The 21,288-nt window shown below is 52.2% G+C and overlaps 1 protein-coding gene across 2 annotated transcripts in view; it reads left to right on the plus strand.

Moving 5' to 3' along the window:
- Obscn (obscurin, cytoskeletal calmodulin and titin-interacting RhoGEF) overlaps positions 1-21,288 on the plus strand; it is a 100,170-nt gene that overhangs the window by 24,126 nt on the left and 54,756 nt on the right. For both annotated transcript variants that reach the window (XM_033768010.1, XM_033768015.1), the window contains exons 7-27: positions 1,160-1,435; positions 4,426-4,701; positions 8,906-9,181; positions 12,451-12,726; positions 13,725-14,003; positions 14,109-14,375; positions 14,476-14,745; positions 15,148-15,414; positions 15,763-16,029; positions 16,128-16,240; positions 16,324-16,477; positions 16,584-16,745; positions 16,822-16,926; positions 17,273-17,539; positions 17,743-18,012; positions 18,121-18,387; positions 18,460-18,726; positions 18,802-19,068; positions 19,629-19,901; positions 20,402-20,668; positions 20,824-21,090. In XM_033768010.1, the coding sequence (XP_033623901.1) occupies positions 1,160-1,435; positions 4,426-4,701; positions 8,906-9,181; positions 12,451-12,726; positions 13,725-14,003; positions 14,109-14,375; positions 14,476-14,745; positions 15,148-15,414; positions 15,763-16,029; positions 16,128-16,240; positions 16,324-16,477; positions 16,584-16,745; positions 16,822-16,926; positions 17,273-17,539; positions 17,743-18,012; positions 18,121-18,387; positions 18,460-18,726; positions 18,802-19,068; positions 19,629-19,901; positions 20,402-20,668; positions 20,824-21,090 (5,133 nt within the window). The remainder of the gene's footprint in view (positions 1-1,159; positions 1,436-4,425; positions 4,702-8,905; positions 9,182-12,450; positions 12,727-13,724; positions 14,004-14,108; positions 14,376-14,475; positions 14,746-15,147; positions 15,415-15,762; positions 16,030-16,127; positions 16,241-16,323; positions 16,478-16,583; positions 16,746-16,821; positions 16,927-17,272; positions 17,540-17,742; positions 18,013-18,120; positions 18,388-18,459; positions 18,727-18,801; positions 19,069-19,628; positions 19,902-20,401; positions 20,669-20,823; positions 21,091-21,288) is intronic.

The following is a 21,288-nucleotide window of genomic DNA, read 5'->3' on the forward strand; positions in this document are numbered from 1 at the left end:
TCCTCCTCCCCGCCCTCCTCTCCTTCCTTTTTTTTTGGTAGCAGTGATTGAACTCAGGACCTGCAAGCAGGTGGTGGAACCACTGAGCTAAATCCCTGGCCCAGCAGGGCTTTCTTAAAAGCCACGGTGATACACATAGGTTTGAAATCTGGGCTAGGTGGATGGACCCAGCAATGGGGTAATGAGTTCAGAACGCCTTGTGGTCAACCACGCCTCCTTCTCTCCTTCATTGCTCCTTCCTGCCTTGTCCCTCCCTCCCTCACTTCCTCCTCTCTTCCTTCCTTTTCTCTTTCTCTCTTTTTTTGGTACTGGGGATCAATCTCTTTCTCTTTTTAATGCTGGTGTTAGTGTGAGCTGTAGTGACAGAATGGTGTTTAAAAAATGGTGGTAAGATCATTAGCCATAGAGAAAGCATAAAATAGATTTGGACCTCCACCTCAGCACAGACAAAACCCACTGTACGTGGAGGTAAAGCAGGCTCTTATCAGATATGATAGATTAGTTGGCCACTTCTCACCAATAGCAGGTTTCTTGAACAGAACATAAATGGAGACACTTGTCCACAATGAAAGGGATAACTTGATGCATGGGAAGATACCATGAGGGAGTCCAAAGGCAGAGCACACAGATAGAGAAGATGGGTGTAATGTACACAAATGTCAGCACTTTAGCATGTAACTATGATTATATAAAGAGCCAAAAGGACAGTGCTGTGAAAAATAGGGCACAACCCTTGAGCAGTAATAGAACACAAGAGAAAACACTAATGGCCTGGAAGACCAGAGGTCTCCACCACTAAGACACTGTACAGAAGGCTACAGGAGGTGCAGCCCCAGGTGCAGTGCCCAGGCCTAGGGACCCAGATTGTAGGCATTGTGCCTTGTAGTGTCCCTGGTGACCCCTGTGCTCAAGGGGCAGGTGCACATTGTCACCTCTGCAGTCCCCTCCTGAAGAGCCTGTGTTGGAGACCCTGTCACTGATCCAGCTCAGCACTGTGGAACTGGATCTGGTTGTGTGAATGGACTGTGTTGTGTGTTTTACGAGGTATGGGGTTTTTTACAGGGCCACAGCTGGAACAGAGCCCAGGGGTTTTGTCCTGCAGCAGACCCTCTTGGTTTTTCCTGCTTATGGCCTGATGATGTCTGGCTTGTGTCCCCAGAACCCAAGACGGTATTCATCAAGGAGCAGCTGGCGTGCAGCAAGGTGCAGGCTGAGGCAGGGGCCAGCACCACGCTGAGCTGTGAGGTGGCCCAAGCAAAGACGGAGGTGATGTGGTACAAGGACGGGAAGAAGCTGGACGTGAGCTCAAGGGTGCACGTGGAGGCCACGGGCTGCAGGCGGCAGCTGGTGGTGCAGCAGGCGGGCGACGCGGATGCTGGGGAGTACAGCTGCGAGGCCGGGGGCCAGAAGGTCTCCTTCCACCTGCAAGTAAAAGGTCAGTTCTTCAGAGACATTCAGTTGCCTGTTCGGTTATGAGTAAGTGACAGCCTGGATGCCCCCTAGTGTGTCTTTAGATGTCAGCTCTTCAGGGCTGCTGTCTTTCACTGTTTGCATGCACAGGGCTCAGTTGTGTGACTTAGCAGGGAAGGGTGTGGGATTGGGGGGCTTGGACCCCTCGAGTGTTTCTTCCAGGTGGTGATGTTTTGTTGCATGTTTTCAGCTGCTTCCTAGAACCTACTTTGTATTCCTGGGTGTCTCTCCCTGGTGCTCAGTTTGAGGTCAACCAGATGTCTTTCCCCTGGGCCACATGAATATCTTTCTGTCAGTTCTGGTAGCTTCTTCTGTGTTTCCATATGGGGCAACATGGGAGGGTCCTTGCTAGCAAGAGCTGCTTGCACTTCATTGAATTACATAGGGGAATCTGCCACCTAATAATACTTAGAATTTTCTTGAAACAAAAATTTAACTTATCCCAGGTTTGGGGGTCAGTACAATTATTCCTTCTTTCACATTTATAGAGAAGATCTGTCACTTGTGTGCCAGAGTTAGGATCCAGACTGTGTCACGGTCTGTGCTCAGTGATGTGGGCAGAGCATTACCTGTGAGGGTTGAAGACTCTTCAGGACAGGGTTGTTCCTACTTGCCTGTCCTAAGCCTGTTTCATCTCTATATTCTGGAGTTTATTTAGCAAAAGAAAAGAACAGGTCACTCATGCATCTCCATGCTTTAAAGATGAGATGAGCTCCTTTAGTGACACCCACTGCCTCCAGCGTGGTATCAGATGACAGCATTTCACAGCTGCCCCCAGATAATATTTTAGAATTTCATCACTGCACAGTGATTTTTGCAACTGTGAGATTCAAATTTTTTCTGTATTATTGCCAAATTTTATTTTTTGAGAATATGACAGATTAATTTATGATTATAAATTTGAGAAGTTATGACCATTTTGCCATTTCCTAGAAAGCTGTATCAAAAGTGACACAAGAAGAAATAGAAAGCGTGAACAGTCCTTTAGTTTTTTTTGGGGGGTGGTACTGGGGATCAAACTCAGGACCTTGCTCTTGCAAGGCAGTCAGTGGCTAAATTAAGCTAAATTCCTGGCCCCAGTCCTTTAGTTTTTAAAAAGGACCTATTAAAGTCATTTTGCCATAGAGAGAGATTAATTCCAGGGATATTACTGGAAAATTATACCAAACCTTCTAGAAGGTTTTGATATTGTATTGCACAAGAAAGTGATTACAGTTAATAATAGTGTGTGACACACCCACCCTCGTGGACTCAGCTACCATCACATGAACTTGAGACCACATCTGAACTACAGTGCAGGAGGATTAAGGTTTGGAGTGATAGTAGTCAGTGATGACATCCTATGCATTTCAGAACAGGTGAATCTCAAGTGTGCCACCACAGACTGGGATCAGCATGTGAGGAACTGGATATGTTAGATTTAATTACTCCACACTGCACTTATATCAGAACACCACATGGTACAATTATGATTTGTCAATTAAAACTGCATCAATAAAAAATAAGCAAATTCTGAAAACCAGTAAGCAAAAAACACTTCTACCAGTGTATCATCCTAATAGCAGATAGAAAATGAAATTTTAAAAGTTTGACAATGACATGAAAAGTATCTCAGGGTAAGGGTGAAGCTCAGTGGTAGAGAGCTTGCCAGGCAAGCAAAAGACCCTAGGCTTCATCCTCAGCACCACAATAAAAAGTAAAACAAAACAAAACAAAAGCATTGTGTGGGGGAAAGTTAAATATTTTGGAGAGATCATAAAAAGCTCTAAATAAATGCATAGACACCCAGGTGTTTCACATCCAACCAAAATCCAAGTACTTCTTTTCTTTGGGATTGAAAATAGAGAAGTAGATTTATGTGGCCAAGATTGTCCCACACCTTTTGAGAGAAACCAGGTATGGACATCATCAAAGAGATAGCAATGATTGTTCAGAGCCACACCAACATAGGAATCTGTCATGATGCAGGGACACCTGCAGGTCACAGGGGTGGAGCAGGAGCTCAGGGAAGACGCAAGGGTTTCTGTGTCTTCTTCACAACCTTTTCAGTTTTCTATTATTTCAGTGATAGAAACTGTGTAAGCAAAGATTGGTCTTGTAATAAAGGGTACTTTGATTGTTTAACTGTGTGCAAAAATAGAACAGGAACTCTCATCAAAAATACATCAGAAGTGACCCCAGGCATAGCAGAGTCACAGTGGAAAAGCCCTGCAAAGATGACATGAATTAAGGCTCAGGGTAGGAAAGATTTCTTAAATGAAACACAAAGGTGCTAACCACGATGGGACAAGAGTGCACATTGACCACATTAGAAATCAAATTGTGCTCATCAGTGACATCAGGAAAGTATGAAGATATATCTTAGATGGGTAACATCTGGCTCAGTGATAAAGGCCTGCCTGGTGTGCACGAAGCCCTGGATTCCATCCCAGTACTGAAGCAGCACCAATGGGGCAGAGTCAAATAGTACAGAGCTGGAAAAAACTGGCTCTGAAGTAGTGCCAAGCCACCTGACAACATCCAGCCCCACGAGTGTGCAGAAAGGTGGTTACATGTGGGTGAGTAGCTGCAAATTGTTGTCATTTCATGTTGTCTAACTGTTCTCTAAGGGTGTTTATATAGTGTAATGTAGGGACACACAGAGAATATCCCCTTTACCAAGTGATGCATTGCCTATATAGAGAGCTACTGAAAATGAACAAGTGAAAGCCACTGCCGTGGAGTCTGCAGAACAATGAATAGTTGCCCCTCAGAGGAGCAAACACTGGTTGCCAAGAGCAGTGACAGGGTTTCTCCTCATCATGGGGATTAGGACACCACACTCAAAGGCCAGGGGAGATCTTGGGCTTCTCCAGAGCCACAGCTGGGGCTGGACTCCTGCAAATGCCACACCTGAGCCTTCTGGCCTCATGGCCTGTTAGTGTCTCTGATGTGTATCTCCCTGTCTGTCCCCAGAACCCAAGGCAGTGTTCGCCAAGGAGCAGCCGGCACACAGCGAGGTGCAGGCTGAGGCAGGGACCAGTGCCACGCTGAGTTGTGAGATGGCCCAAGCAAAGATGGAGGTGACATGGTACAAGGATGGGAAGAAGCTGGATGCGAGCTCCAGGGTGCGTGTGGAGGCCACGGGCTGCAGGAGGCAGCTGGTGGTGCAGCAGGTGGGCGATGCGGATGCCGGGGAGTACAGCTGTGAGGCCGGGGGCCAGAAGATCTCCTTTCACCTGCAAGTTAAAGGTCAGTTCTTGGGGGAACCACGTGGCTTTGGTGGACAGACTCTGGCTTTAACCACAGCTGACCTACTGGCCCTCTGTATTGGTGTTCTTCTCCCATCTGCAATGTCTCTCTTCCCTTTTATGCTGGTGCTGAGCTGGTAGGCAGGGTAAGTGTGGAAGAATGGGGCCTCTTGCTCACCTGCAGAGCTGATTCCAGGCCCTGAAGCTTGGTCCTTTGTTCCAGCACCACTCAGAGCCTCCCTGAGTCTCATTGTCCTGAGCTGTGCCTCTCTGGCCCTGCGATCTGGGATAGACCAGGTGTCCCCACCTGTGTTCCTGGGGCCCTGCTTCTTTTGCTTGCTCTGCAGCTCCCAGGTGCCCTTATCCAGTACGCCATGAAAGTTCTCTCCAGATAGGTTTTCCAGTTTCTCTGGATTTGTTTAGAGGATATTTGGACGCCTCCTAGTTGTCTGTGGACTTCTCAGAATTGACGTCGGGGCATCAGAGTGTTGTGTCAGAATCTTCTTCCCCTTTCTTATGGATCTACAAGCATTGTCTGCATCTCCATGTGGCAAGGTCTAGATAGTATCTAGGGGCAGTGGCCGTGCCAAATAAGCAAGAGCAGAGGACTGGTGGAGAAGCTGCTTCACACATGGCTGGCATATGGGATTCTCTTTCACATACCTGTGGAGTGGTTTGTTGTTACGTGTACAAAAGCAGTCCCCACTGTGCATCTTCCTGACACGTTATTTGAGTGCAATATGCCAAAATTTTGTGCAACAGATTTGAAAAGTATTTGCAGGCTGCCCAATTCCTGGAAAATCACATTAAAGCTTACACAAAAGGAAAAGGAGAGTGCAAACAATCCTATAACCTTTTAAAGAAATAGAACCCTGATTTAAAAAGTCTCATAGGGTCGAGGATTTAGCTCAGTGCTTCTGCTGCCTGCCTCACAAACTCAAGGTGCTGAGTTCAATCCCCAGTACCCACCCAAAAAAAGTCTCATAGAAGAAAATCTACACCCAGTGTCAAGTGTCTGTGGGTAAACATATTCTGGAAAAATATAGTCTGTATTCAGAGTGGTTCTTCTAGAAAACAGGAGTGGGATGTACACTCCCCAACTCATTTTGTGTTGTATAATACTGATACCAAAACCTGACAGAGTATGAAAAATTCAAATGCCCTTGTTTTATGGACTGTAAGGTCCAGTTGTGGTGAGGCATGCCTATAATACCAGCACTCGGGAGGCTGAGGCAGGAGGATTGCTCTGAGTTCAAGGCTAGCCTGAACTACACAGGGAGACCTTGTCTCAAGAAACAAAATAAAAAAAAAAAAACCCAAAGAAGGAAACAAAGAAAAGCTAGGTCTCTAGCTTGGACATTAAAGTCTTTTTTTTTGTTTTTTTGAGACAGGGACTGACCTGGAACTCACCATGTAGCCTAGGCTGGTCTTGAACTCACAGCAATCCTCCTGCCTCAGCCTCCCAAGTGCTGGGATTAAAGGTGTGCATCACCATGCCCTGCTGTACATTAAAGCCTATACAAACCTGGTGTGGTGGTATATGCCTGTAATGCCAGCCCTCTGGAAAGCAGAGTTGAGGATTGTATGTTTGAGCAAAGCTTGAGCAACTTAGTGACTTATCCAGATCTTGTTTAAATAAAAATAAAAAGGCTTTGGATTCAATCCACAGAACTACAAAAAAAAAAAAAAAAAAGAAAAAAGAAAGAAAAAAAAATCCTATAACATTGGAAAAAAAATGGGACAATGTCAAGAGCATAGTACCCTGGGGCAAGGTCATCATCCAGGAGGTCAGGGGTCAGTTTCACATCAGTAATTATGAAACCAGTATAATCTGGTACAGAGGTTAAAAGGGGGAAGCATTGTTGATGTCAATAAATGCAGGATTAAATTGGTTGGCAAAATTCATCAGCATGTTAGCAAATTTACAAACCTTAATGTTCACTCAGGTTCCAAAATCCCTGGGGCTAGGAGGGAGCTAGGGAAGTAGAACGCCTGCCTTGTATGAGGGGACCTTGGGTTCCATTCCTAGCCCCAGAAACAAAATTCTTAAACTAGTAATGAAAGGATTCACCCTAAGTTTGATGAAAATTCTACAGAGGACATCAGCAAATGCTCCATGTTAATATGCTGTCTGGGAGGATTTCCACTGATGGGAGATTTCAGAGGGCCTGCTGACTGGGCTCCTGTCCAACCCTGCACAGGAACTGAGGAGGGCTGTGGAGGACAGGAGCACATTTGGATAAAGGAAAAGTAGGCTTCACAGATACCACAATGAACACTTTTGTACTGTTGGAATCATGACACAGAATTGGAAAAGGACACCTTAAAATTTACCAGACTATGCCAAGTGTCCTGCCTCTAATTCTATGTCTAATGAAACTCCCCCTGAAGGAGAGATTATTGAATATTTCCAGAAGAAAATGTAGCACCTGTAACCCCTGATGAGATACTCATAGGTGCCAAAGGTGTGCATTCCTGATGCTTGTCAAAGGGCATTTCTTTTTGGGGTGCATTAGAACTACAAGTCCACTGAGTCCTCCTGAAGAATGAGAACATTTGCTATCCCAGACACCAGGCGAGTAAGTAGCTGCCAAAATGAGGACAGCTGGGTTCGGTGTAGAAGAGCTAAACAGAGCAGATGAATAGAAGAGGGGGCTGGAAACTGCCCTGAGCAGAATCAGATGCCTGCTTTCCTGCACCATAGTAATAGGAGATAAGGAAAGAGGTGGCTATTAGGTGAACATCTGAGACCTCACCCTCTGCCTTCATCTATATGTGGGAAATAAAACCATGTCTCTCCCATGCCACACAGACGTAAGTCCAATGCCCTGTGGAGCCTGAGGTGAAGGCGAAACCAGCTCATAGCAGAGGATGTGTTGTGCCCAAGTTGCGAAGTCCCCAAAGACCACCAAGGAGTCAGGTCTGATGCAATTACAAAAGGAGTTTATTGCAAGCTTGAGCCTGGACTCTCGGGTGTCACCGTCACAGCGGCTTCAGACCGAGAGCCCAAACCCATCTTTGAGGCAGGATTATATAGGGTTGGGGATATTCTCCCTTTTTATAGGTGCTATTTTTATCTTTCGCTTACTCTTGGATATTTGAGGGGTACTGGGAGGGCACTTACGGAAAATTACTAATGCCTACGTTCACAGAATCAGTTCCTCTTTTTAAAGAACATCTGATTAAACAAATTCTATAATTAACAAAGTTACTAAATTACTAATACCTACACTAGCCGTGACTACCTATGTTAGCAGTGACTAATATCTATGTTAGCAAAATCAGTTATTTCCTTTAAAGAACATTGATTATCTTAAGCAGGAAGAATTCATCCTTAGATCATAAAAAGAGGAACAGAAGCAGGGTGGAGATAGCCTAAGACAGCTTGCCCTAAAAAGAGGAACAGAAACACAGGGAGACTGTCATACAGAATGGAATTATACAGAGTGGAATTTTTGCAGCTCTGTTCTGGGCAAGGGGCACAGAGGTGGGCAAAGGGCACACGGAGGGAGCCCACCTCAACCTGAAAACTTGGTCCTTACACATGTGGATTATTTTATAACCTCAGGTACTCAGATTTCTTAACCAGGATATAAATGCACTCACTATAAAGGACAGTCACATTCTTACCTTAACTGCCAGGAAGAGCTCTTTGCCATCTGGAGGGACATAAAAGAGAGAACGGCAAGTGACCAAGAGGGAACAATGCTTACATACACAATGCTTAGAGCGCCAGCGTATAAATTATGCAGAGCACATAAAATGAGCAGGAAAAGAGCAAATAACAGTGTCGAGTAAGAGTCACAGCATAGACATGCAGACTCTAGGGATCAGTGACAGAGTTGCTTCCTCCCTGAGGCACCAGGAAGGACATAGGAGGTGAGGCTCCAAGTGTAGTGCCTGGATGTCAGGGACCCAGCCCTGCAGAAGTGTATTCCCTGCATTGTCCCTGGAAACTGTTTCCTGAGGGGCAATCGTATTGTGTCACCACCCACCATCCTCCCTGAGGGGTCTATGCTGGAGACCCTGTCACTGTTCCTGATCAGTCTGGTAGGGCTATGTGGGCAGATTGTGCTGCACATACTGAGGGGCACTGGGGCTTCTCCAGGGCCACAGCTCTGCAGCTGTTGAGCCTAGGCCTTCCTGCCCTGTAGTCTCCTGGCTGGACAGTGTCTCTGACCCTGTGTCCCTCCATGTGTCCCTAGAGCCCAAGGTGGTGTTCGCCAAGGAGCAGCCAGCACACAGTGAGGTGCAGGCTGAGACTGGGACCAGTGCCACATTGAGCTGCGAGGTGGCCCAGGCAAAGACGGAGGTGACGTGGTACAAGGACGGGAAGAAGCTGGGTGCGAGCTCTAAGATGCGTGTGGAGGCCAAGGGCTGCAGGCGGCAGCTGGTGGTGCAGCAGGCAAATGAGGCAGATGCTGGGGAGTACAGCTGCGAGGCTGGAGGCCAGAAGATCTTCTTCCGCCTGGATGTCACAGGTCAGTCCTCATGGGGTCCACCTTAGTTGTTGAAAGTAAGCCTAGCTGGTGACCATGACAGACCTTGATTTTTTTCTCCATGGAGCTTGGTTTGGCACATCTTCCCTGTCAGCTTGTTTGTGGGCTAGTGTGCTAAGGATGGTGTGTGTAGAAGGCCATATGACATCTTCATGTGGTGATGTCAGTGACCTGTCCCCAGCACACTGCTGCCTATCGCTCAGGTTGACCAGATGTCTCTCCTGACTGCCCTAATAACTTCTTTAGCCCTCCCCAGCCCCATGAGGGCAAAGTTCAGCCACTCATTTCTGTGTGGAATCTTCAACACTGCATGGGAAGATCTTAGGGTTACGTATTTAGTTGTTTGGAATCCTCCTCCCGTGTTTCCTGCGAATTCAGAGCCCTGGCTCCATTCATGGCATCATCTGCATTTCCCAGCTATGTGATTTCCAAGATTAGTGATTTTAGACTGACTGAAAGCAACTAAAATTAGAGGGGTTGCTTAGGTTTTTTGTTTGTTTGTTTTTTGGTAACACTTTCTCATTTGTGCAAGAGCTTTGTGTTTGTGGTTTTCTCAGGGTCTCCTGGCAGGAAACATGCTATGCTGTGAGGACAGCAGTTTTCTGCATCCAGGGTTTGTTTATTCTTAACATTCCACTGTTCTGCTTTGGTGGCTCCTGTCTCACTGTGGTACACTTTGGTAAATTAAATTGCTGCCTGGTGAGGGAGTATTTATTTCATAGTGTTTTCCTAATGATTCTGTGGTCTGCACCCCTGGCTGACCCATAGAGAAGTCTGGGGGCCAGCTCTGTATTCTTAGTGGTAGCAGAGCTCAACTTCCCTGTAGTGGTGGTGGTGGTCCAGCAGCGGCTTCTGAATGTCCACACAGCAGTGTGTGGGGCCAGCATGGTCAGCATCCCTAACTCCAAACTGGTCCAAAATTAGAGACTTCACTTCGCTGATGTAATACCAAAGGTTGAAAATTCCAGACCAGGACACAGTTCCATACACAAAATTATTAAATATATTATAGAAAATTACCTTTAGCTTTTGTGTTTATGAAACATAAATGAGTTCTGTGTTTGGACTTGGCTCTTATCCCCAGTAAATCTCAGTACTTGTATGTTAGTATTCTGAAATCCAAAAAACTTCTTTGTGGAGAACAGGAAAGGGGATGTTACCAGAACCCCTGCAGTGAGTCTTGGTCTTCTGTGAGCTACTACAACACAAAGTAAATTAAAGAATAAAGACAGGAAACAAGACTTAGAGAAGAAGCAGAGCTTTGGGCCTGACCAGTGCTTCTCTGGGCAGCAAAGATGAAGACACTGTGAGCTCCTACAATTTATTTGGTTCATAGGGAGTATCAGATAACTCAGAGGGTGGTGATAATCCTAAATTGATGAGGATCTTCACTTGATCTTAGTCAAAAGGCTCAGAAGCAATGATGAGGATCTTATAATTGGAGGGAGTATCAGATGTCTCAGAGGGTGGTGGTAATCCTATGACCATGAAGATTTTATGCTAGTGGTGATCTTAGGTCATAGAGGAGTTTAAATTGATTAGGATGGTGAGATGGGCAAAATGTTCTTACAACAGAAGGTGGGACAAGTTAAACTGAAAGGGAATTGGTCCCTCCCTAGGTAAAACCTTTCTACTCAGTTCTCAAAGACCTAGGATGTCTTCAGCTGATGTAATCTTTCCCCTGAGTACAACATCACAGGAGCATTGAGGGCTCAGACAACCCTAATCAGAATTTAATTGTGAAATGATTTTTCCTCAAAATAATGTATACTGGCTTTCAGTACTTCTTGTCCCAAGCATTTTGGATAAGGGTGCTCTCAACTTGTATGTGATGCTGTATTGATTTGTGCAGGTGCCAGGCCCCAAAGTATCTGTTTCCTGGCACATTATTTTAGTAGAAATGACAATGTTTTATCCAAGTAAATTTGAAAAGTTTTGATAAATTACCCAGTTTCTCAAAAACTGACCCAAGAAGAAATAATTAATACATATAGTTCTGCAACCTGTGAAAAAGTAGAACTGGAGGCAAAAAATTTTTCTCAGTGACTGATCAGTGTCAGAGCTAAATGGCCCTAGTGGTAAATTCCTAAACATTGTGCAAATTTACTCTGTATTCCTGGGGATTCTTTCAGGAAAAGGAGATATACAAATTTTACATAGAATTAATACTGTCCGCCCCACCCCTGGTACTGGGGATTAAAACTCAGGACCTTACCCTTGCCAGGCAGGCATGGCACCACTAAGCTAAATCCCAGGCCCACATAGCATTTATACTGGAACAGGAAAGTAAGAATTCATACTACATAGTTCATTATGGTCATCAAGGCCAATTTATTAAAATATCAGCAAGCCAAATTCAGTAACCTGTAACAGGATCATTTGCTGTGGTGACATTCCTAGTCCAGGAATACAATTTTGGCTTAATGTTGGAAACAGGAAAAAATCAGTATAAAGTGTGACTTTATCTGACTGGACAAACATTGTGAAAGTATCTCAGTAAGTGCAGAAGAAACTGGTAATGTTTAACACTGGATATTCAGAAGAAATGTTTGAGAAAATTTGTCATCAATCGTGCCATAAAATCCTTAACAAAATACATATAAATGATTGTTAAGTCACATTGCACAAAAATGACCAAATGAGACTTTGAGCTCTCTGCTTTGAGGTGGAAAGTGACATAGAGCTGCCAGCCATCACTGTTTTCGGCTAATATTATACTTTAGGTAGGAAGAAAATCCAATAAAAATTATAAAAATTACAAAAAAAGCAAAAGTGGAAATCACAAATGATATAATTTATACAAAAGATGAATTAAACTTAGAAAAATTGAGAAAGTACCACATATGAAAATCCATGCAAAGAATCTATTTGATAGACTAGTTGATAGAAGACTACAGGAAATAGAGTCTTCAGCTACAGCCCTGGAGCCTTGGCGATCCAGCCCTGCAGGAGCCATGCCCTGGTCAGTCCCTGGAGATTTCTCATCCCCAAGGGGCAGATGTACAGATGTCACTACCTGCAGTCCTCTCCGAGGGGTCTGTGCTGGGCACCCTGTCCCATGTCCTCAGACCAGCCCTATAGAGCTGGGCCAGGCTGGGTGGACAAGTTGTGCTGCACATATTGAGGGGCACTGAGACTTCTCCAGGGCCACAGCTGGGCAGAGCTTGCAGGTTCCATTCTGCAGCTGCCTGGCCCAGGGCCTTCCTCTCCCAGATGGTGTCCCTGACCCCTTGTCCCTTGTCTGTTCTCAGAGGCAAAGGAGGTGTTTGTAAAGGAGCAGCCAGCACACAGTGAGGTGCAGGCTGAGGTAGGGGCCAGCGCCACACTGAGCTGCAAGGTGGCCCAGGCACAGACGGAGGTGGCATGGTACAAGGACGGGAAGAAACTGGGCGCGAGCTCGAGGGTGCGCATGGAGGCCACAGGCAGCAGGCGGCAGCTGGTGGTGCAGCAGGCAGGCGAGGCAGATGCTGGGGAGTACAGCTGTGAGGCCGGGGGCCAGAAAGTCTCCTTCCGTCTGAATGTCACAGGTCAGTCCTTGTGGGTTCCACCTTAGCTGTTGGAGGTGATGTGAGCCTGGCTGGTGACTAGACAGACCTCGGTGGTATCCTCCCTCACACCTGTGGCTGGGCCATGTGTACAAATAGAAGTGTGTTTAGATACCATGTGGTAATCAATCACACTCCCATCCTGCTGTCCGCCACAGCCCCCTCCCCCATCTGAACCACAGAGGGCCGGGCCTTGTCAGCAGCAGGAGGCTGAACTGGGCCTGTGGACACAGTCCTTTCTAGGTGTTGTGAATAGGCTCTTGCCTGGGGCCACTGGGATCCTGTACCCACTCCCAGGGCCTCTGGCCTTGGATCTCTTACCCCTGCAAGTCTGGGGATCGTGTCTCTGGCCATGGGGTCCTGACATCCAGCTGCACTGAGGTGGCCTGGTGGGATGTTGTCCTGCCACTCCCTGCTCCAGGCTCTCTCCTTCCCCCATCTTGCTCCCTTAGCACTCTGTGGGTGCTACCTATATGCACACACAGTCCTACTCTGGGAGGGTGGCAGGAGGGGCCCATAGCCTTCACAATGCCAGTGTGACACCATCCTGTAACAAAGAGGACACTTCAGCATCTCGCTGACAGTGTGGGTCCTGAGTTGTCCACACTGGCCTTCTGGCTGGCCTGTCCGCAGTGTGGTCTGACTACCCCTCAACTTCATGTTGCCTCTGTTGGATGGCATCTTGCAGCGACCTGCTTGGCCTCTTCCCTCCAACCTCCCCTTTGGTCTCAAGCTTTGCCTATTTCAGTCTTTGCTGATGGCGTCCTGATACCCCCCCCATGTCTTCCTGACTGCCCGCCATCCTTCAGCATCTGCTCCTGGCCTGGAACAGGGCTGGTGGCCCTAAGGGCTCCTCCTGGCTTCCTTGTATGGCCCTGGACCTTACTGGAGCTGGATGGAGAGGACACGGTGAGGGCTGGGCTGGGGGAGTCAGGCATCCTGGTTCCCACCTCATGCCACTTAACTCCCTCCTGCCCCAGAGCCAGAGAGCGAAGTTGCTGAGAGGCCCGGTCGCAGGGAGCCGCTGGTGGTCAAGGAACACGAAGACATTGTCCTGACTGCCAGGCTGGCCACACCCTCAGTGGCAGCGGTGGCTTGGTTGAAGGATGGCATGGAGATTCGCCGCAGCAAACGCCATGAGATTCGCAGTGTGGGCAGCACCCACACCCTGACTGTGCACCGCGCACAAGTGCTGGACAGTGCCGTGTACACATGCCGCACTGGGGAGAGGCACCAGGACTTCCCAGTGCAAGTGGAAGGTGAGGTGTTGACCAGGGCGTGGGGACTCCCTCGTGCGGGTGGGAGGTGAACAGGACAGGAACCCAGGACGAGCAGGGTGCGTCCGACCCCCTCTGTGCCCACAGAGGTGGCCGCCCGGTTCTCCAAGCCGCTTATGCCCGTCACCGGGGAACTGGGTGGGACGGTGACACTGGCCTGCGAGCTGACCCCGGCACAGGCAGAGGTGGTCTGGCGCCATGGAGACATGCAGCTGCGGCCCAGCAAGCGGATCCGGGTAGAGGCGGAGGGCGAGGTGCGCTCGCTGACTGTGTCCGGGCTGCGGGCAGAGGATGCAGGGGAGTACACGTGTGAGAGCCGCGACGGATATACGAGTGCGCGCCTGGAGGTCCGCGGTATGTGAGCTTCGGGGAGACACCTGGGGACCGGAGGGGTGTGGCGTCCTGGACCGTGTTCCCAGAGAGCCCTGCCAGCAGCGCTCCCCCTCCCCCGCAGAGCCCCGCATGGTGCAGTTCACGTCCCCGCTGAACGCTGTGGTGGCTGAGGAGGGTGGCAAGGCCACCTTCGAGTGTGTGGTGTCGCCCGAGGATGCAGAGGTCGTGTGGTTCCGGGATGGCATCCCCCTGGAGCCTGGTGGGAAATTTGTGATGTCGCAGAGTGGTGCGTGCTGTAGTCTGACCATGGCGGGCCTGGCACTTGGGGACGCAGGGGAGATCACCGCGTCTGCTGAGGGCGCCTCATGCTCTGCCATGCTGCGGGTTCGAGGTGAGCCGCATGGGGCAGGGTTGACTAGGGAGGGCCGGGCCTGGGTGCCTTGTGAGCCTGGGAGCACCCCTGGAGAAGTTGAGGTGCTGGTAGGGGAGGCTTCCTGGAAAAGGTGCAGAGGGAGCCAGGTTGGCAGGGTTGTGGCCACTTGGGGAGAGCCAGGATTGCACCCCAAGGCAGGGAGCCATGGCATGTTCCCAAGGGAGGACTGGTGTAGACACACCCTGGGGTGAGCCGGAGCCATGCTTGATCCGATCTCCAATTTGAACATGTACTGGGGGACTTAGCGCCACCCCACCCAGAGGTGCCAGCCACAGTGTGGTGTTCAAGTTCCTGGGCTGGGACAGGCTGCCCCTGGACGTTTCCCCACGGGGCCCTGCGTGACCACTGCCCTGCATGCAGAGGCGCCTGTGCTGTTCCGACGGAAGCTGGAGCCTTGGACAGTGCAGGAGGGGAGCACTGTGACCCTGGAGGTGGAGCTGTCTCGGCCCTGGCCTCAAGTTGGGTGGACGCGCAACGCTGCCACCCTGGAGCCCGGTGACAATGTGGAGATCCATGCGGAAGGCACATGCCACCGCCTGGTGCTGCGAAGTGTGGGCTTCGCCGACCGAGGCTTCTATGGCTGTGAGACGCCCGATGACAAGACGCAGGCCAAGCTCACGGTGGAGAGTGAGTGGGGTAGGGCTCAAGGGGAGGGTGGAGGTTGGTGGAGGAAGTGCAGACCTCTCTGGAGTGGCAGGGTGGGGAGCTGCCGGGTGGCGACACAACCCCTGGGACTCTTCGGTATGTGGTCAGTCTGGCAGGCCCTGGGCCAGGGCGAGTCTGAGGTGTATGCAGCAGGGCCATCCCCCTTTGGATGGGTCAGCCCTGGGTGGGCTGCACTGGGGGCAGACCGACAGACTGGGTACAGCTCCTCAGGGAAACCAACCTGCACACTCTGGGCCCTGGGTGTTGCTGGCCCAGGCAGGTGGGTGAGGTCTCCAGTGGGGACTCAGGAGTTCCCCTGCATCTCCACAGTGTGCCAGGTCGCCCTGGTTCGAGGCCTGCAGGCAGTAGAGGCCAAGGAACAGGGTGTGGCCACCATGGAGGTGGAGCTGTCCCACCCCAGCGTGGAGGGTGTTTGGACTCGGGATGGTGTGCGGCTGCAGCCAGGGCCCACGTGCCACCTGGTGGTGAATGGCCCCATCCACAGCCTCACACTCTCGGGGCTGCGGCCCCAGGACAGTGGGCTGGTGACTTTCCGGGCAGAAGGCCTGCAGACCTCAGCGCGACTGGTCGTTACTGGTGAGTGGCTGGTGGGTGTCCTCCTCCCTGGGGTGATACTCTGTGGGACTCTGGAAGGCAGCCAGTACTGTCTTCCTTCTCTTCATCCTGCCCCCTAGAGCTACCTGTGACCTTCAGCCACCCACTGCAGGATGTAGTGGCGACCCAGAAAGAGAAGGTGACACTGGAGTGTGAGCTGTCCCGTCCCAGCGTCACTGTACGCTGGCTGAAGGTGCCTTCCCCAGCCCCTCCCTGCCTCTGAGTGGCTAGGTAGCTGGGCAGGGGCAGGGCTGACAAGACTGCCTCCCTGTACAGGATGGCCTGGAGCTGAAGCCAGGCAAGGCTGTGGGCATGACAGCCCAGGGCACCCGAAGAAGCCTGGTTATCTACTGCTGTGAGGTGGGGGATCAGGGCATGTATGTGTGCGATGCAGGTGACTCTCAGAGTTGTGCCTCCCTTGAGGTGCAAGGTGAGCCTGGATTGGGTGGCACCTGCAGGTGTGGGATCAGGTGGTGGGTTGGGGGTGCTTGTTGTGGCTGGCCTTTGGGTGTGACAGGGCCTCCCTTGCCTCCCAGGCCGCAAAGTTCAGATTGTGAGGCCCCTGGAGAATGTGGAGGTGATGGAGAAGGAGGGTGCCACCTTCTCCTGTGAGGTGTCTCACTGTGAGGTGCCCAGCCAGTGGTTTCTGAAGGGAAGTAAGCTTCGGCCAACTGACAACGTGCGCATCCGCCAGGAAGGTTCGAGGAGGGTGCCCTGTGGAGGGGTGGTGGGGTGTAGGTCTGCCTGTGGGTAATGAGTGGGCTTCACCCTCAGGAAGGACACACACTCTCCTGCTCCGGAGGGTTCTGAAGGAGGATGAAGGGGAGGTCAGGTTGGTAGCTGAAAATGCAGAATCTCAAGCCCAGCTCCGAGTGAAAGGTGAGGGCCTGGGGAGGTTAGGAACCTGACTGGTGGCTGTCTGGGGACTGTCCTGAGGTGGGGCCAGCAGGGTCTTTGGAGGAAGAGAAACAGCATCTCCTGTTCCAAGGGGCAGGAGCAGCCTGGGGGCTTTGAGCACTTGGGTCCCTTTGATGGCAGTGAAGGGTCTTCCTAGGCTGCATCCAGTGCTGAGTTTGGCAGGCAGAGATGCAGAGTCCTTGGTGGGTTGCTGGTTGGGGAGGGGGGCGTGGGCTTCTGGGACACAGCAGTCCCTCGCTGCTCAAGCCCTGGCATAGGCCATATGCCTGGCTTGCTGACCTAATCCCATCTGGCTGGCTGGCTGCAGAGCTGCCAGTGACCCTGCTGCGCCCGCTGCGGGACAAGATCGCCATGGAGAAGCACCGTGGGGTGCTTGAGTGCCAGGTGTCCCGGGCCAGTGCTAAGGTGCGGTGGCTCAAAGGTGGTGTTGAGCTGCAGCCAGGCCCCAAGTACGAGATGGTCAGCGATGGTCTCTACCGCAAGCTGGTCATCAGCAGCGTGCAGCCTGAAGATGAGGACACCTACACATGTGATGCCGGTGATGTCAAGACCAGCGCCCAGTTCTTTGTGGAAGGTGTGCAGTTCCCCAGGGGCACCCACAGTTCATGGCTGGTCCTGGGGTTCCTGCCGCGGCCACCTCTGGGACATCCTGACAGCAGGGGAGATGTTAGCATCCACAGTGGGAAGGGCACCTGCTCTTGGAAGATGTCAAGCTTGCAGGAAGGCACTGTCCTCCCTATGGACCCTGTGGTGACCGTGATGCCCTGCTGCCCACAGAGCAATCCATCACCATTGTGCGGGGCCTGCAGGATGTGACGGTGATGGAGCCTGCGCCTGTCTGGTTCGAGTGCGAGACCTCTATCCCCTCGGTGCGGCCGCCCAAGTGGCTGCTAGGCAAGACGGTGCTGCAGGCAGGAGCAAACGTGGGCCTGGAGCAGGAGGGCACAGTGCACCGGCTGGCACTGCGGAGGACCTGCTCCACCATGACAGGCCCCGTGCACTTCACCATTGGCAAGGCGCGCTCCTCTGCCCACCTGGTGGTCTCGGGTGAGCAGCAGGCCCAGAGAGGGGTCAGGGCGGCCTGGGGATGTCAGTCGGAAGGCCCTTGGATGTGGCCTTTGCAGCCCTCACATCCTCCCACCTGCCTGTTTGCAGACATCCCTGTCACACTGGTGCGGCCGCTGGAGCCCAAGGTGGGCCGTGAGCAGCAGTCAGTGGTGCTGTCCTGTGACTTCCGGCCAGCCCCCAAGGCCGTGCAGTGGTACAAGGATGACACACCGCTTGCTCCATCCAAGAAGTTCAAGATGGTGCTGGAGGGCCAGATGGCCGAGCTGCGCATCCTGCGGCTCAGCCCCGCCGATGCTGGTGTCTACAGGTGCCAAGCGGGAAGTGCAGAAAGCAGTGCTGAGGTCACTGTGGAAGGTAGGTTGGGTGGGCCCTGGGGCTCAGGCCAGGCCTGGAGTGCAGTGCTGATATCCCCCTTGTGCTGTGCAGCACGGGAGGTGAAGGTGACACAGCCGCTGCAGGATACTGAGGCCACTGAGGAGGGCCGGGCCTGCTTCTCCTGTGAGCTGTCCCAGGAGGATGAAGAGGTTGAATGGTCACTCAATGGGATGCCACTGTATAATGACAGCTTCCACGAGATCATTCATGAGGGTCGGCGCCACACGCTGGTGCTCAAGAGTGTCCGGCAGGCAGACGCAGGCATGGTCCGTGCCAGCTCCCCGAAGGTGTCGGCCACAGCCCGGCTGGTTGTCCGAGGTGAGCCATCCTCATGGGGTCTGTGGGGCCCTCTCACCCAACAGGCCCCTAACCACCCACATGCCCTCCCCACAGCGAAGCCGGTGGTGTTCCTGAAGGCGCTGGATGATGTGTCAGTGGAGGAGCATGGCATGCTGGCTCTACAGTGTGAGGTGTCTGACCCCACAGTCCATGTGGTGTGGTGCAAGGATGGTGTGGAGCTGGGTCCCGGGGACAAGTACGATTTCCTGCACACAGCAGGCACACACAGCCTAATGGTACATGACCTGGGCCGTGAGGATGCCGGCTTATATACCTGCCACGTGGGCAGTGAGGAGACACAGGCCCGGGTCAGCGTGCACGGTGCGTGGTACAGGCATGGCCATCTTCCCTGTCCCCATGGCATGTGCCACTATCTGGACCTAGGGGAGCTGAAGGAGGAGGTGGGGGGCTTCCTGTTGTGGTCCTGTGAGGGCCAGGCTACATTGAGTGGTGGACAGTGAGGTGGGACCTTCTCTGTACTATGGGACGTGTCTGAGAAAGGGCATAGGGGAGGATTGTGGGAAGGGCTCCTGAGCCTTGACCTCTACCCACAGAGCTCCCTGACTTGGGGAGGTGGGGTTGGTATGCTGTGGTGACACCAAGAAGAGAACATGATGAAGAGCTTGCCATGGATGGCCCTCATGCCTTGCAGAATTCTCTGTGTGGTGCTCACCTGTGCAGCATGGGTGACCCTAACACTTGAGCCACCTTATGCAGCTTGTGCCGCTGGTCATCTGCACACAGGGTGGGCACAGGACAGCTCTCCCTGTGAGGTTGGCTGCCCTGGGCATCAGCCCCTCCAGTTTTGGGTGGGTCTGCATGTGCTCAGGCCACATCATCCTTGGGCATCTGTGTGATGGCACACGTCCTGTGGTCTGCAGACCTGCATGTGGGCATCACCAAGAGGCTGAAGACGGCAGAGGTGCTGGAGGGGGAGACCCACAGCTTCGAATGTGTGCTGTCCCACGAGAACAAGGGTGACCCTGCCATGTGGACAGTTGGTGGGAAGATGGTGGGAAGCTCTGGCCGCTTCCAGGCTGCATGCCAGGGCCGCAAGTACACGCTGACAGTGCAGGATGCCGTGCTGGGGGATGCTGGAGAGGTGGTCTTCTCTGTTCAGGGCCTCACCTCCAAGGCCTCGCTGCTTGTCCGAGGTGGGTACCATGGACCCAGCTGAGGCTTGCTTATTGGGGGTCTTGAGACTGTCTCCTGCCCTGGTGAGTGCTCTTCTGGAGGGTATGGGGACCAGAGGCACCTGCTGGGGTCCCAGTCACCCCAAGTGTTACTCTTGGAGAGTCTCTGAGGCTCTGGAGAAAGCCAGGGCCCTAGTTTCTGGTGGCTCAACTGCCCCATGTGGCCAGTGGCTCATACATGTGGCTAGCAGAACCTCTGGCTACGATGGACTCACAGCCTCTGGCCCTGCACTTGCCTGGAAGTGGCTGTTGAGGTTTGGAGTTAGTGCTCTTGTCAGGTCAATGTAGCCCAGTGTGCAGGCACCAGTCCCTGGTGATCCCTAGGAAGGAGGCTGGGGTGAGGGTGCCATTGCCCCTGCCTCCCTGGTGTACCTTGGGGCTGTGGCTGTGTGGCCCAGGTCATGTGGCTCAGGTTGTGGCTGATCCTGTAGTGTCTCACTGGTTGCTGTTTGCTTCCCCAGAGAGGCCAGTGGTCATTGTGAAGCCCCTAGAGGACCAGCAGGCCATGCCAGGGGAAGATGCGGTGCTGAGCTGTGAGCTCTCACGGGCGGGTGCCCCTGTGCGTTGGCTGAAGGACGGGAAGGCCATCCGCAAGGGGCAGAAGTATGACATGCTCAGCGAGGACACGCGGGCAGTGCTGGTAGTGCGTGGGGCCTCGTTCAGGGACTCCGGCGAGTATTCGTGTGAGATGGGCGCTGCCAAGAGTGCCGCCAGGCTCCGTGTGGAGGGTGAGTAGCCCTGGATCTGTGCCTGGCCTACATGGCCTCTGCTCCCCAGCACGGCCCAGGGTGGGCCTCTGCGGCCGGCAGGTGGGGCCAGGGGCACGTGAGCTGGATGCAAGTGTGTACAAGCTCTGCCTTCCCTGCTCGGTTTTCCTCTCTAGAAAGGGCAAATCGGTTCACTGAGGAGCTGACCAACCTGCAGGCCCAGGAGCGGGGCACAGCTGTGTTCACCTGTAAGACAGAGCAGCTGGCAGCCACCGTGACTTGGCGCAGGGACGCCATGGAGCTGCGGGCCTCAGGGAAGCATGCACCCAGCCAGGAGGGCTTGATCCTGAGGCTCACCATCAGTGCCCTGACACTGGCTGATAGTGGCACCTACACCTGTGACATTGGCCAGGCCCAGTCCCAGGCTCGGCTCCAGGTGCAAGGTAAGCTGGGGATTCCAGTGGTGGGCCCCACAGGGGCTCAGGTGCTGCTGCTTTTCACGTAGACTCTGGAGACTGAGGTAGCCAGAAATTGGCACTCTGAATAGCCCTGGACTGGCCCAGCCTTGGTTTCTCCAGTCCTTGCAGGCAGAGAAAATGACACAGTGGACTGGGCTCTTGTTGATGGCCTTCTTTGATCTG

The sequence above is a fragment of the Fukomys damarensis genome, unplaced genomic scaffold (genome assembly GCF_012274545.1).
Source record: "Fukomys damarensis isolate Sample0158 unplaced genomic scaffold, DMR_v1.0_HiC HiC_scaffold_3, whole genome shotgun sequence".
NCBI lineage: Eukaryota > Metazoa > Chordata > Mammalia > Rodentia > Bathyergidae > Fukomys > Fukomys damarensis.